The sequence below is a fragment of the Equus caballus genome, chromosome 6 (assembly GCF_041296265.1).
Source record: "Equus caballus isolate H_3958 breed thoroughbred chromosome 6, TB-T2T, whole genome shotgun sequence".
NCBI lineage: Eukaryota > Metazoa > Chordata > Mammalia > Perissodactyla > Equidae > Equus > Equus caballus.
Genome location: NC_091689.1, coordinates 79,177,822 through 79,193,164, shown reverse-complemented (window position 1 = coordinate 79,193,164; position 15,343 = coordinate 79,177,822). Strand labels below are relative to the sequence as shown.

At 37.1% G+C, this 15,343-nt stretch overlaps 1 protein-coding gene across 1 annotated transcript; it reads left to right on the top strand.

Moving 5' to 3' along the window:
* The first annotated feature begins 13,618 nt into the window (after window positions 1-13,618).
* Window positions 13,619-14,548, top strand: OR8S8 (olfactory receptor family 8 subfamily S member 8). The gene is given in 1 exon segment (NM_001391009.1): window positions 13,619-14,548. A coding segment is annotated over 1 exon segment (930 nt).
* The last annotated feature ends 795 nt before the right edge of the window (window positions 14,549-15,343 follow it).

Below are 15,343 nucleotides of genomic sequence, written 5' to 3'. Positions count from 1 at the left end.
TGACACAAAATCATGATGAAAGGGAAACTGAACCATTATGCTACATGGTCCAATAACAAACTTTAAGGAGATTTTCTTGATTATCTATGATGCCAGATGCGACAGAGAACAGTGGCATTTATTTCCTTGGAAATGCTTGTAAAGAGAACAGAAAACTCTTGTCTGAGGATGAGTCAGGCTCAGTCTTATTCAAAAAAGGAGAAAAGAATCAGATAATGCTCTTTTTCAGGGGATCATTTTATAAATATGTTGATTCATTATTCATATCTATGTGGACTTCTATTGCTATTGGTTGTTCATTATTCCTTCACACTTCTTCAAATAATTGCACCTAAAATCCTTAGGAAAACTGATTCCGTCAAATTTTTATATCCGTCAAGTGGAGTGATTCGGTAGCCCAGGATAGGCTAACCATTCTACGCCTTTATTCTAACAATGAAATGAGGCAAGGAGTGAAACCAAGACCCAAGTGAGGTTATTCAGAATCTTTCTCTAGGAAATTTCAACATTAAGCAGGAACAAACAACCAAAAAGGTAACATTCCAAACAGTCAATCTAACTGTAGTGCCTAAAGAGACTATGAAACCCTGCTCCCCTGGTATCTGTCCTTCCTGAGATCATAATTTTAACAATTATAGTACAGTCATGTGCCACATAATAATGTTTCAGTCAACAACAGACTGCATAGAGGATGGTAGTCCCATAAGATTAGTACTATATAGCCTAGGTGTGTAGTAGGCTATACCATCTAGGTTTGTGTAAGTACAATCTATGATGTTCATACAATGGCAAAATTGCCTAGCGACGTATTTCTCAGAATGTACTCCATCATTAAGTGATGCATGACTGTTATAATAGCTAATACGTTACATTTCTTAACTCATGCCAAGAAGTGTGCTAAATTCCTGTGATAGGCAGAATTTAAGAGGTCCTCATTCTAATTCCTGGAACTTGTGAATATGTTGTGTTTTGTGGCAAGAGGCTAGGCAGACATAAGGTTATAGACTTTAAAATAGGGAGATAATCCTGGATTCTACAGGTGGGCTTAATCTAATCACATCTAATCTAATCCTTAAAATAAGGGAAACTCCTCCAGCTGTAGGCAGGAAAGATGAGGCAGAAGGGAAGCTGAGAAATAGTATAAGCATGAGAAAGATTCAACCCACTGTTGCTGGTTTTAATCATGGATGGAGCCACAAGCCAGAGATTGTAGGTGGCCTCTACAAGCTGAGAACAACTCCTAGCCAAGAGCCAGCAAAGAAACAGGAATCTCAGTTCATGGAATTGAATTCTGCCAGCAACCTGAATGATGTCTACCCAAGATCCTCCATGTAAGGACTGCTGACTTGGTTTTGGCCTTGTGCAACCCAGAGCAGTGAAATCAGTTGATTCCACCCAGATTTCTGACCTAAAGAACTGTGAGATAGTATCATTTTAAGCTATCAAGTTTGTGGTAATTTGTTATGGCAGCAGTAGAAAACTAATACAGTACTTTAGCTTTAATATCATACTTAATCATCTCAACAGATATATGAAATAGATTTTATTGTTAGTTTTCCTTTACTGGTAAGGAAATGAAACTCAGGATGTTTGCCTGTCCAGTGACCCATAGCAAGGGAATAGTGGAGCTGGAATTTAACACGTGCAGTCTGAACCAAGTCCATGCTCTCAGTCACTGAACTGTCACCTCCATTATGTCTATGAGGCTCCCAAATCCTTTCCGTAATTATTTGCTATCAGATTTAGTTGCTTACACTCAAAGAATGGTAATTGGTACAGATATCAAAGGTGAGGTTCAAGCAACAGAATTTCAGTGAAATGAAAAGTGCTTAGAATTAGATATTTGGTTAAGATTTGGGAAAAGACAGTCATTATTATGCTATTACTATTACTCTTCGATTTTGTGAAATATCCTTTTTTTCCCCAAAAATTCCTTTCCCCCCTTTAATCAGATTATCCACAGTCGGTTTCTGCTTCTTTCAAAGAAAGCTAATTAGTTTTGAACTGGAACTAGAGATTGATTTGTAGGCAACAACTCTCAGGGAAGTGAGAATGTGTGCAATTAGTTATCGTGCTAAGATGTGCACAATGAAGTGAGTCATCTGTCCATTTTTACTGCTCATGGTATGTAGTTGCCACTCTCATTTCAAGACCCATGATTGCCTGAGACCATAGACCCTGTGCTAAGCCTCTGTATAAGAGGAAGTTGCTAAAATTAAGCAAGTCCAAGAAAAAGAGGAATGCCCAGCAGTGAAGCAGGGTCTTCTGTTGTCAAGACAATTATTTCATGTCTTTATTTTTGACCTTGAGGTACAGAATAAATTTCAAGATTTTTCTTTCCCTATGCTGAAAGAATATCTGTCACTTTATGGATATAGAGCAGGGACCATACAAAAATAACTCAGAGACTGATTGAGTGAATTCACTATCACACCAGGTTGCTTATGGGAGAATTGGGTGTTGATCAGGGAATTACAACATCTCAATAATTGGAATAATGACATCATGGAGAATTTGGAGGACCTAGAGAACCACAAACCTCCAAGCCTCTCTAAAACCACCATGTCTCCTTTGCCTCAGCATGATGTGTCTGCCTAACGTAGAAAAGCTAGTAACTCCTCGTATCCTATATTCTTCCATGTTTCTCTTTTGAGCAGGATTTGTCCAGGATTCAAAATCAACATGGTTTGAAAGGTGAAATCAGAATAAGAAAGGAAAGAATTACATATAGAAGAAATTATGATAAAAGATGAATTTTTGTCTCCAGTAATCTAGGCAATATTTCTAGGAATGGATTTTACTTTTTCTTAAAATAGGAAAGTAAATATAATTTCTGTGTAGTACTGTTTTTTAAAATCATTTTTACATATCTATATTCACTTATTAAGACATCATTTTACATAAATACCTGAACGGGATCACATCATACAATCTATTTCTTGGTGATATATTTTTTTTAGCTTGTCAGCCTTTCCATGTCTTCTCTTGCTATTCTCCACTCAGGGTAACCTGTGTTAACCACAGAGTATGCATCTTTCTTAGCTTTCTCTGGGTTTGTATGTTCATGTTCAAACATCTGTACACATATGCTCATATATATACAAATAGAAGCTTTTCCACCTCTGCTTAAGAAGTCTTTATGATACACATTTTTCTTCTGTTTGCTTTTCTTATTCATTAATATAATATATAAAACTTACTACACATCAAATGGCATAGCTCTAATTCATTTTTGTTTGTGTCTCAGCATAAAATTCCATCTTGTGAATGTGCCGGTTTCTCAAACCATTCCCCTACATTTGGGCTAACTTTGCTTCCATTTTTAACCATCACAAAAAATGCTACAATAAACGTTTTTGAGTACATAACATGAAATCTGAATGTTTCTGTTTCTCGGGGATTGATGCCCAGAGATAGAATCATGAAGTGTATATATGTTTCTAATTTTAGTTGATATTGCCTGATCATTTTTCAGCTGTGCTATAATACTTCACATCTCCCCACCAGAAAAGTAAGAGTGCCCTTTAACCCCTATTGAACCTGCAATGTGTTACTGTTTATTATATAGTGATATTTCATTTTTATTTCAATTTGCATTCCTCTGACCGTAAGGAAATATAAACATCGTTCATATATTTGTTGACCATTTGCATTTGATCTTCTGTGAAGATCATATCTGCAGCCTATTTTTCTTTTGGCTTGTTTGCTGTTTTTAATCAGCTTTAGAGCAATTCACATTTCAGGTATATAAACTATGTATATTCTACGCAGCAAGTGTTTTTTCAGCTCTATTGTTTGCCCTTGTCTTTGTTTATGATATCTTTTGCCATGCGAAAGTTATTTAGGTTTTATATATTCATACATAATTTATTTTCTTCAAACATTAAGTGTCTTTACCCATCTAGGTAAAGGTCTACTTCACCTTTGATTTTAAAAATACTTCCCTAGATGTCCTTCTTAGACTTTAATTTTTTAATTTTTTATGTTTGTCTCTAATTGTTTGGAATTCATGTTTGTACTTGGTGTGTAATAGATATCTAACTGTATTAGGTTATGATGGATAACAACTTGTGACAGCAACATTTAATAAATAAGGCATTCTTTTCTAACTGAATAGAAACTGAATCACACATTAAAGTCTGAGATAAATTTATGGGTTTTTAAAGTTTTTATCAGTGTTTTATTTATCTATTTTTGTTAAAGTATTGTGTTACATTTGGCAAGATAAGGCTCCGTCAACATCATCGCCCTCCACTATTGATCCTTCTCATTCTTTTATACGAACTTCAATATCTTTTATTCAACTTCAAAGAAAAACAATTTTGGGATTACAATTGAAAAGGCATCAAATTTAAAAGATAGTTTGGGGATAGAAGATATTAAGTCATCCCATTAAGAAAACTGTCACAATAAGAATATGTCTTTCAATTTGTTCAGACAGTGTTTATATCCCTAAATAAAATTTCAAAGATTATCATTATATAGGTCCTGTGCCATTCTTTTTAAATGTACTCATAAGTTTTTAAAGTTTCTCTCACTGATGTAAATGGGATGTTTTCCCATTTTTGTTTATAGGTTCTCATTGTTACTACAGAGGAAAGCTGGCAAGTTTTCTATAGTAAACTTGTATTCAGTGTAGTAGATAATGTGGAAATGCATTTGTTTGCATCTCTTCTAATCCTATTCTAGTGCATATAAACTAGAAGTGTAAAAATTATATTTGCAAACTCTGTTGGATCTAGGTTTCAAGAAGCTTTTTTATTAAGTTTCAATTAGATACATTCATGTAAAATGGTAACTTGGACCTGAATCCTGGGAGGAGAGAGGCAAGATGTGGAGCATCCACTTTACGGACCTAGATCATGGCAGAGATGGCATGGCTCTGCAGCCAGCAACGGTGGTGGAGGCTCTCTGATTTAGCAGCTTCTACATTAGTAGAGATGGCTTTTGACTAGGTTGAAAGTAATATGACTGCAGTCAACTGCTGCAGTAGAACTTTCCTGATTCCTTGGCTTTCTGTACCAGTGGGAACAGCGTTTCCTATTGCAGCAGAGGAGTGGTTCTGGGGACTGGGTATGTTGTTAATTAGGAGATCATCCTAGTAACTGCTCCTCCAGCCCTTCTTAATGGGTTTTGTAAGCAACTGACTCCTGTGTCAATTTCCTTTCTGTGATTGCAGCTGGACCCAGATGGATGCAATGAGCCAAAGTACCAAAATCTCATATTAACTCTTTTTTTTTCTTTTTCTATAATCTCTTAAGTTTCCTAGACATGCAATTATATAACCAATTAAAAAAGATACTTTATAGTCTTCTTTTCCAATATACATATAGTAATTTCTTTTGTTTTTTATTTTGTGAAAACTTCTAAAATAATACGTAATAATGATATCAATGGGCATCCCTGGCTTATTCTTGAATTTAACTAATATTGTTTTAGTGTTTCACATTTGAAATAACATTTCCTGTAATTGTTGATATCGTATTTATTTTATTTTAGTAGTTTCTCCCTATTCCTATTTCTTAGCAATGGATACTGAATTTTACAAATTACTTTTCAGCATCTACTGCTATTGACCTACAGTTTTACTTCTTTGGTTTGTTGATGTTGTGAAAGCACAAATTGCACTGGATACAATAAAAAAGCAAAGAAAACTGTGTTCAAAACTATTGCAATAGGGAAAAGAGGCGATAACTGAGTCAGAACTCAACTCCACTAAAACAAAAGGCAGTAGAGTTTTAAGAACTGGGGTGAGGGGGAGATCCTAGGCTATCTGTGTTTGCTAATTGGCTTTACCCAAAAGGAAAAATAAACTTTTTTGTATCTTTGTGATAGGAGGTAGTTTTACAACTTAAAGACCAAGGTGCCCTCAAAGTTAGGCTCCTACCCTCCCACAGAAACTGGGAGATTGGGGTGCTTATCATCCTTGATGACTACATTTCAAAGAGATGGTTCCCAAGTCTTTCTGAAAGACATTCCTGGGTTGTAAAATTGGCAAGAGGACTTTTAAGAGGGGAAGAGGTGCAACAGCCGTAATAGGAGATAAGACAAAATTCTTCCACACACAAAAATCAAAAACCTACTGGCAAAACAAAGTTTTGAGTGTTACTTTCTCACTCAAGCCCATTGCATTGATTCAGATAGCCTCAAGGTAGCCCAATTAATAAGGTGGGGGACAGAGAGTGGGGGCAGAATACAATAACAGGCTTGCTAAGTAAAATTAAGATAATAGGGTCTTGAGATTTAAAAATCAATTCTATTCAAGATTTAAGGCTATGATTACCTACACAGGGAACTGACTGGAAGCTTGCCCTGCAAAAACCATTGTTTGATCAATCCCTAAAGAAAATTCAAGTTGTCGAAGCACCAGGCACCAATAAAAAGCGAGCAGTGAAGCAATGCAGTTGCTACGAAGGACATTCCAGTGCTCATCTCAAATGTGGCCATGCAGGATAATGGACAAGGAATATTCCTGAGAGCAGAGCCTGATACTAGAGAATGTGATGGATTCAGATCTTACTGAGGAGGAGAGCCAGGGCTGTAATGTATGCTACAACAAGCCTACTCCACTGACAAGGCAGGAGTCTTCACTGTTTTCCAGCAGATTTGGAAATTGCCACTGATTTGCTGAAGAAATCAACACAGTTTTCTTGTGGAATATCTACATTCTGGATTTAGCCAATTTGCTTCCTTGTTGTGTTATTTACCTTGTCCTTCTGCCCCATATTTTATCTTAAGAAAAGACTTGAGTCCTTTCTTAAAATCTTCATAAGTGGAGTTCTGTCCTTTGTGTTGCATTACATCAAGAGAAATATGATGTCTGGTTCTCCTACGTTTTTTGACAAGACTGATCAGTGGGTTCAGGTGATGACAATCATCTCTCTTTTTTATAAAGCTCTCCAACCTTCTTTTACTTAAAGATGTTTACAAACCACTGATGACCATTCCCTGAAGCAGTTATTTCATTAGAAGTTTCAAGATGGTAATTTTCTACTTTTGTTATTACTTCTACATTTATTAGCTGGAATTCATCTGAATAAAAGTCAGTTCTTGTATCCATCAGGGGTTCTTTGATTACTCTGAAATATAATTCATACTAGAAGCTTTGACAACTACTTGATTTACATTCTTTTAATTGTGAATATTCAGTGCAACCTCCATTGATGTCCAATGAGTTTTTTCTTTCTGTCCTTTTATCAATTGATTGATTGAATGATTGGTTGTGCATAGTCATTAAATCATATCTTTTTATATATCCAATGTGTTTTATTCAATTTGTCATTATTTTTCATTAAAATATTCTATTTTTGCCCTGTGGGCTGGTTGCTGTGCCCTTCTAATGAGCATAATAGACTTTGATGCCTTCCTTACTTTCTGACACAAAAAAGCCCTACATTTATTATGTGCGCTTTATGACCTAAACCTGTAGTCAGCCATTTTTCTAAGGTATCTGAGTTCCTTTAATGGCTTTTAGAAATCAAACTCAGAGTATCATAGGTGACCATTACAACTTTATCATTAATTCTAGGCATTTTCAATGGACAGAGCCTTTTAAAGCTGGCAAAAAAGTAACAAGTTCATAAATATTTCAAATTCAAATTTAAGATTGCAAAATTCTTACTTTTCTGATTTTATATTGTCTCACTTTGCTCTTGTGCTGAAATATATATTCCTAACAATGTTAGCATAGTATTTGTTTTCTCCTTCAAATATACAATAATAGTTTCATAAAACAATACCAATATTATTACTAACAATAAGACTACTGAATGAAGTATCGCTCACTGAAGCAACCCAGTCAAAACCCCACAAAATAAGGTCAGTTGAAATAATCCTTTTCTGTGGTAGTTATATCACTACTTTGATATACAGCTAGACTCATTTGTTTTAGTTTTGTTTTTAATTTTAAGATTTTTTATTTAATCTTTAGCTTTTTTCTTATTTAATTTTCTTATTTTTATTTTGTAAAACAGTTTATTCATAAGTCAATACTATATAACAAAGTACATTCAAAACAGTATCACTTTCATCTCCGTTTTCCCCACCCTTTTTGCTTTCTCCATCCTCCTATATGCAGTCATTTTTATTAGGTTTTGCTTCACACTTCCAATGTTCCTTTTTAAAAAACTAAACAAATTATATGTGGGTGTGTGTGCATGGGTGTGTACTTGCTACTCAAAAGCCAAAATACTATTTAGACCACCCTGCATTTTGCTTTCTTTACTTGACACTATATCCTGGATATCACTCCATAGCGATACATAGATCATGTTCTTGAATCTTCCTCATTCCTTTCTGCAGTTTTAAAGTACTCCATTGTGTAAATGTCCAGTAATATATTCAACCAGTCATCTACTGATGGATATTTGGGTTGTTTTCAATTTTTTGCTGCTATAAATGAAGCCACAATTAATAATATTTCACAGATATACACATGTAAATATCTTGAACCTTTATTTAAGCCTTACTAAAGTGACATGTGGCCAATTATCCAGGTAACTACATAGGAAATGTGAATTATGAAAACCTTTTGAAAATTACTTGATACTGGCCCTTGAGATAACAGTAACTGCTTGGCAACCAAAAATGTCATTGCTGTTCCTGTATGTTATACAGCCAGCACCATATTGATCCCCAGTTACTGGATATAGTTAGACCAGGTATCTTTAACAACTGGAAACTTCTCCCCCACTGGTTTCTTGATCTGTGAAGATAAGAATAGGAGAGATCACAGGAAAACGATTGAAGCATATATTCTGCTTGTATACTTTACCATGACCATCTATTTCTTGTATAATAAAATACTAATTTAAAAAAATTTGCCTTACTTGATTAATATTAATATTGATTAATGTTAAATCCAGTTGAATAAATAAACTCATCTCATATGCATATAAGAAGATAATCTGGAGGTTAGCTGTGAGTCTCTTTCCAGATTCCAAGTGAATTCTCTGAGGGTCCATATGGCCTATATGTTCCTAAGGGAAAATTCTGATTTTTTTCACAGGTTCCAAATTCCCTTCTCCTACTCTGCCTCTGTTGAGTTCCCAGCAGACTAGCAGGAAACCTCATCTAGGAGTTCAAGTTTATCGTTTCCATTCACAAGTTGCAACGGTCACACATGAGAAAATCCCCTATGTCTTTTTAAAAGTTCAAACTCCTTAGCAAATGAGTCTAGACTTTAGCTTCAAGCTGTAACTCTCAGGAATATAGATTACTGAGCCAGTCCCCTGGTTCCTTAGTTCAGCCTAAAGCAACTGCTCTTTTGATTGGCTGGACGTCAGGGTCCTTCATTCAGATAATGCTATCAGCAAGTTGTTTAAAGTCATAGAGGAAAATGTGTGAACTAATGATTGTGTACTCACTTACTGACTCAGATCAAACTTGAGACAACATAAGAGAAATCAACAACCTGTCAAGAACTTGAAATTTTCAAGATATTTCTCATGTCTTTTCTTCAAAGCCACGAAGGGGTAAGAGTACAAATAAGATTCGGAATACTTTCTCTGCAAATGGCATGTTTTTTGGAGCCTGAGCTAATGTATTTATTTTTTTCTCCTTCTTGCTCAGCCTCCTAAAGAGAAAACTAGGTCTATTCCCAGAGTTTGGAAGTTGTGGTACATCTTCTTTTAATGAATATTACCTGATCACTTCACCTATCGACTCAAAGCTCCAGGACACTGTTCCACCAGGAGAAGCCAAGAGCATGAAAATGTTCTACTGAATCCTATGATGATTTTGTCTCCTAACCTACTCCTTAAGGTGCCTCTTTCTTCCCTTCACTCCCTTCCTCTCTTCTTGCTTTTTAAGAGGCTTAACTTCCCTTTGAAGCCTCTCATCTCTTCACTGTTCTCCAGTCTAGACACTGTCTCCAGGTCTAGAGACAGCTCTTCTGCAACACAGCCTCACAGTATCTCTTCCCTAACATGCTCTGGTCTGCTCCTCTAAAATACCCTTCTTCCTCTTCCTCTTTCTTGGGGTGCGTTAGCAATTACAATAGATCAGAAATCATGTCTCCAGCTCTTTATGTATAAGCTAATTAAATCCTTCCAAGTGTAAGATATATATTATCTTACAAGTTTACTCAATTTTTAGGTGGAGAAATTATAATTTTAAAAGGTCAAACAACATTACAAAAGTTAAACAGCTAGTAAGTGACACAATTGGGTTTTCTACACATCTATCTGTCTCTAAATTACAGGATGTTGGCAACATTCTGCTGCACTTACTGAACCTCAGGCATAAAGCCTGCATTTTATCTTGGAGAAGCTGTGTCCACCATCTGAGAGCAGCCCAGAGAGGGATAGGGTAAAAGTTCAAGCTCTTTAGGAAATGAGTCTAGACTTTAGCTTCAAGCTATAACTCCCAGGAATATAGATTATTGAGCCAGTCCCCTGGGTTCCTTAGTTCAGCCTAAAGCAACACCTCTTTTGATTGGCTGGATATCAGGGTCCTTTGTTCAGATAACGCTATCAGCAAAATGTTTAAAGTCATGGAGGAAAATGTGTGACTCTTCCTCCTAATGGAACATATTTAGGAGCATATTTAGGATTAGGAACATATTTGCCACTCTTCATGCCTTAAACTGTCTCCACATCAACCACAGATGGTGCTTCACCTGCAATTAAAATAATCTTCAGATGATCTATCCTGAGACATGTGGGGTAGGATGAAGGCACAAACTGGGAAAAAACTGTAAAATAGATGATGCTCATCTCCAACACCCTCTTAGCTCTGGTTTTAATATTTTTGTCCTTCACACCAGGTGCCTCTTCCTAAACCCAGGGCTTGAAGCTCCTTTGTGACCAGGCTTGCCTTCCAAAATCAATAAAACACCAGGCTACTTTCTCCTCCTGCTTCCTACTCATTCATACATTTATACACGCACTCTGCTGATACTTTCTGATCAACATTATGAGATAAAAGTCATATTTCATTCTACAATGACTGGTCCTTAGCTGTGTGTCCTTTGGATAGGAGCCAATTAATTCTCTCCATCTAGTGATGTTAATCTCTGGCAACAAAACTACTAGGCAGTGCTCCCCAAAGTTGTTGACATTTTATTTTTAGAAACAGCAGAAGAAAGAAATCACTAATGGTGACATTTTAGGCATAAGCTGCAGTAAAAATGTTTGCTTTTATTATTTTGCTTATTTATTTATTTTGAGAGAATCCCTCTGACAATTTACAAATACCTTAAAAAGACACCTGATGCTCCACTTGTGCGGAAGGCAAGCCCCTGAACAGCAACTCTTCTTCCTGTCTGTATTTTATGCGAGCAAATACAAATCTTTCTCTTTGTTGCAAGGATATAATTCTTCCCATAACTCATAGAGCCTTTTGGAGTTAATAAGTAGTGATATATTTGGAGGTGGGAGACAGGAAAGGGGTTTTTCTTTGTATTGCCCTGAAATCATGTCACAGAGGTGTGGCAGCCCCTTTCCTTCCACACCCTGGGTAAAAAATGGACCTTTTGCCTGACATAAAGGATTTCCTGATTCAATTCTCTATCAGCTACTTTGCCAATATACTCTGGAGAGAATGTGATGATATGAGCACCAGAGGCCCAAGTGGACACTGTGATCAGATGTAAATTAATGAGTGAAATATGAAAACTTTAGCCATTATTTTCATAATCCATTCCTCAAATAACTGTAAATATGCATGTATTAGAAAAACTAATATGCATAATTCATCATTTCTTATTGCTGGTGTATATTTCACTACAAATATTAATTTTCAATAGAATTCTTCCCAATTCTACCCTAGTACAGGATTCTCAACACTAACTGCACAAGCGGAATAATTTTCCCTGGGTATGAATAATTTGTCACTGGATCTTAAAGTATTGTTGCCACCACCTGCTGCTACTGGTTATTCACACAGGTAATTAACCTTAGTCATTCAGTGCTTGGTTAATAGCTAAGGGAGGAGGAACCCTAATTCCCTTTGATCAACTGAACATAGTTGTCTTGAGTCAGAATGACAGGCCAGGGTGTACCAGACTTGGACGAGATTACAGAATAGTTATCCTGAATCTGAGGTTACAAGTCATGGGTGTCAGAACAAAGCAGGAGAACATGGGCAAGTTCTGGAGTGTGAAAATGTGGGTTGGGTTGGCATGTGGACTTCCAAAGCTGTCTGAGACATTGACAGGAGCAGAGTCTGGTTATATAGCTATTAAGAATTTAATCTGAGCATAGAATATGTGACCGGATATTATCCTGTTTCAGGGGAACAGCTTCTCTAACCAAATGCAAATAAGTGTTTCTTACAACAGCACACTAGGTTTATAACTCGACTTATTATCTTGGACTGAAATAAATTTTTATTAAATTTTATTTAAATTTTAAAACTAATTTACATTAAAGTAAATGGAGTAAAATTTAATAAAACAAACAAAAACAGAGTCTGACTCTTCCCCCTCATCTTAGCCACCTACTCCCACAATAACGTCCATCATTTCATCATCATCAATACTTATAACATGCCTACAAAATCTGAATTTCAAGCATTCCTCTATCTAACCACTTACAACTTGCTTACCCTAATGTTTGCACAGAAACAATTCTTCAAATTCAGACCAATGACTTTACCACTTTTTCCCTAACCATAATCCTCTGCATGCCCGCATTTAATTCCTTGCACAGACTTGTTTCTGTGATTCATTCACTTTGCCAGCATGCTTTCTTACCTCATTTTTTCTGTCTCTGAATATGCCCAGAAAAAACCAAACCCCACTGAAAACCAAATATCTATCAGCTCCATACATGTGCTTAAGCAGCTAAATATTACTGGAGACAATTGCATACTTGTTCAAATTATTCCCAACCTAAATGGGCACACATATCACCAGTTAATCCTACTGCATTTTCTTAGTAAATTAGTCTTCCACTTGATGTACCTGAGTTTTGTGTTCTTGGGTCGTCAAAATCCCTGACCACCACCTGACTGAAAACACACACCATATACACACAGGTAGATAAACAGAAGATAGATAGATAGGTAGATAGACAGATAGATAGAGACTCTGTTCATGATCTCAACTCACACTTCATCAAAAAACTTTGTAACAATCAGTTAGAAAGTCTGTCATATTCCAGCATAAATCTACCAAGCTAGCTGCCTCAGTCCCCATTCTCTCTACCTTCTCTCCTATTTACAATAGATAAAGGGCCCTTTCTCCTATCTATGGACAAAACTCCAGTTGTGCTCTGGATCATTCATTTTCCCTTTCTCAAGGACTTACTTCTGCTATTAACTTCTTACTCTGCTGCATCAACAAATTCTTTCTCTATTCCCACTGAGTATGCAAAATGTTCTTTTATTAATACCCATCTTAAAAATAAAAGAGAGAAATCTTTTGAGGCATAAGAAAATGGTCCACAAAATTACATGGGGAGTTGATAGAGGGGTGGTAGCTGTCATCCAAGAATATCAAAGTTATCATCAGGATGATTAGGAAGTTAGCTTAGAAATATCTGAAGATGGTTTCCAAGTACAGTCATGAAATGATGTACATGAGCAACAGGGCTAAGGCACTGGGGTAACTGGGAAGCACAAAAGGAGTTTTGATGTTTCTCTTTCTTGAATTCCCAAGGTAAATCTTTTTATCACTATGGGAAACCACAGCATGTTCAGTGACTTCATCCTTCTTGGGCTGTCTGCTGACCCTCAGACCCAAATTCTGCTCTTTGTCTTGTTTCTGATGATTTACCTCCTGACCCTGATGGGGAACATGGTGATGTTGCTGGTCATCAGGTCTGATTCCCACCTCTACATACCCATGTACTTCTTTTTGGGACAACTGTCCTTCCTAGACCTCTGCCACTCATCTGTCACAGTCCCTAAGGTGCTGGAGAATCTACTTTCTGAAAGTAAAACCATCTTTGTAGAGAGCTGCCTGGCTCAGGCCTTCTTTGTGTTTGCCACTGGGGGCACCGAGGCATGTCTGCTGGCTGTGATGGCCTATGACCGCTATGTTGCTATCAGCTCCCCTCTGCTCTATGGCCAGGTAATGAGCAACCAGCTCTGCATTGGGCTGGTGTGGGGCTCCTGGGGCCTGGCCTTTGTTGATGCTCTCATCAATATCCTCTTGACTGTAAATTTAGACTATTGTGAGCACCAAAGCATTCCCCACTTCAGCTGTGAGCTGTCTTCTCTCTTCCCTCTGTCATGCTCTGATACCTCCACCAACTTTACAGTCCTGCTGTGCTCCTCTGTCTTGCATTTCTTTGGAACCTTCATCTTGATCTTCTTCTCTTATACTCGCATTGTCTCCACCATCCTGAGCATCAGCTCCACCTCAGGCAGAAGCAAAGCTTTCTCTACCTGCACTTCCCATCTCACTACTGTGATCTTGTTCTATGGCTCTGGTTTTCTCAGCTATCTCTTGCCAACCTCAGGTTCCGTTGTGGAGATGATCTTCCCTTTACAGTACAGTGTGGTCACTCCCATGTTAAATCCCCTCATCTACAGCCTGCAGAACGAGGAGGTGAAGGCAGCTATGAGAAGAATGTTTAGAAGATATGTTAACTCTTTCACATAGTGGACCAGAGAAACAGGACCATGGAGAATAGTCCTAAACAATTCTTCAACAAGATATCTGGTAACTTGAAATTAAGGATTATTTCTTGATTGCCCATCATGCCAGCTGTTGAAAAATATCTGTGTGTATGCATCTTAATACATGCTTAAGAAGAAGGCAGCAAGCTCTATTCTTAGGAAGATTAATGGTCAGCCTTATTCAGAGGAAGAGAAATAGGTCATATAATTTTTTCCAAGGTGTATTACTATATATATGTTTTACTATATATATATGAGTGTGTGTGTGTATATATATGTGTGTGTGTGTATATATATATATATATGGCACATCTGTATATGCTGTAGAGAACATCTGTTATTTTCGCCTGCCCAGTATGCTTTCACCCTTCCTCCAGTAACTGCGCACCACTCTTGCTTAGGGAAATTGACCCTTCTCCATTTTATCTAGCCTGGTGGGACTCTCCGTGGTGTCTCCAGTCTCCTCTCACCACAAGGAGATCATGTGACCCACAAAAGGCTGGGTATTCTACCACAGCCTCCTAACAAGAGACTGCTCAGGCCTCTCTGCCACTGAGAACCCCAGTGAAATCCTGTCCACTGTGCTTCCTCACAGGAGGTTTTCCAACAAGCAAAGTAGCAATAGCAAACTTTTTCTGTGTATGTGATGAAGATTGGCCCTGAACTAACATCCATTGCCAATCTACCTCTTTTTGCTTGAAGAAGTTTGTTGCTGAGCTAACAGCTGTGCCAGCCTTCCTCTATTTTATGTGGGGTGCCACCACAGCATGGCTTGACA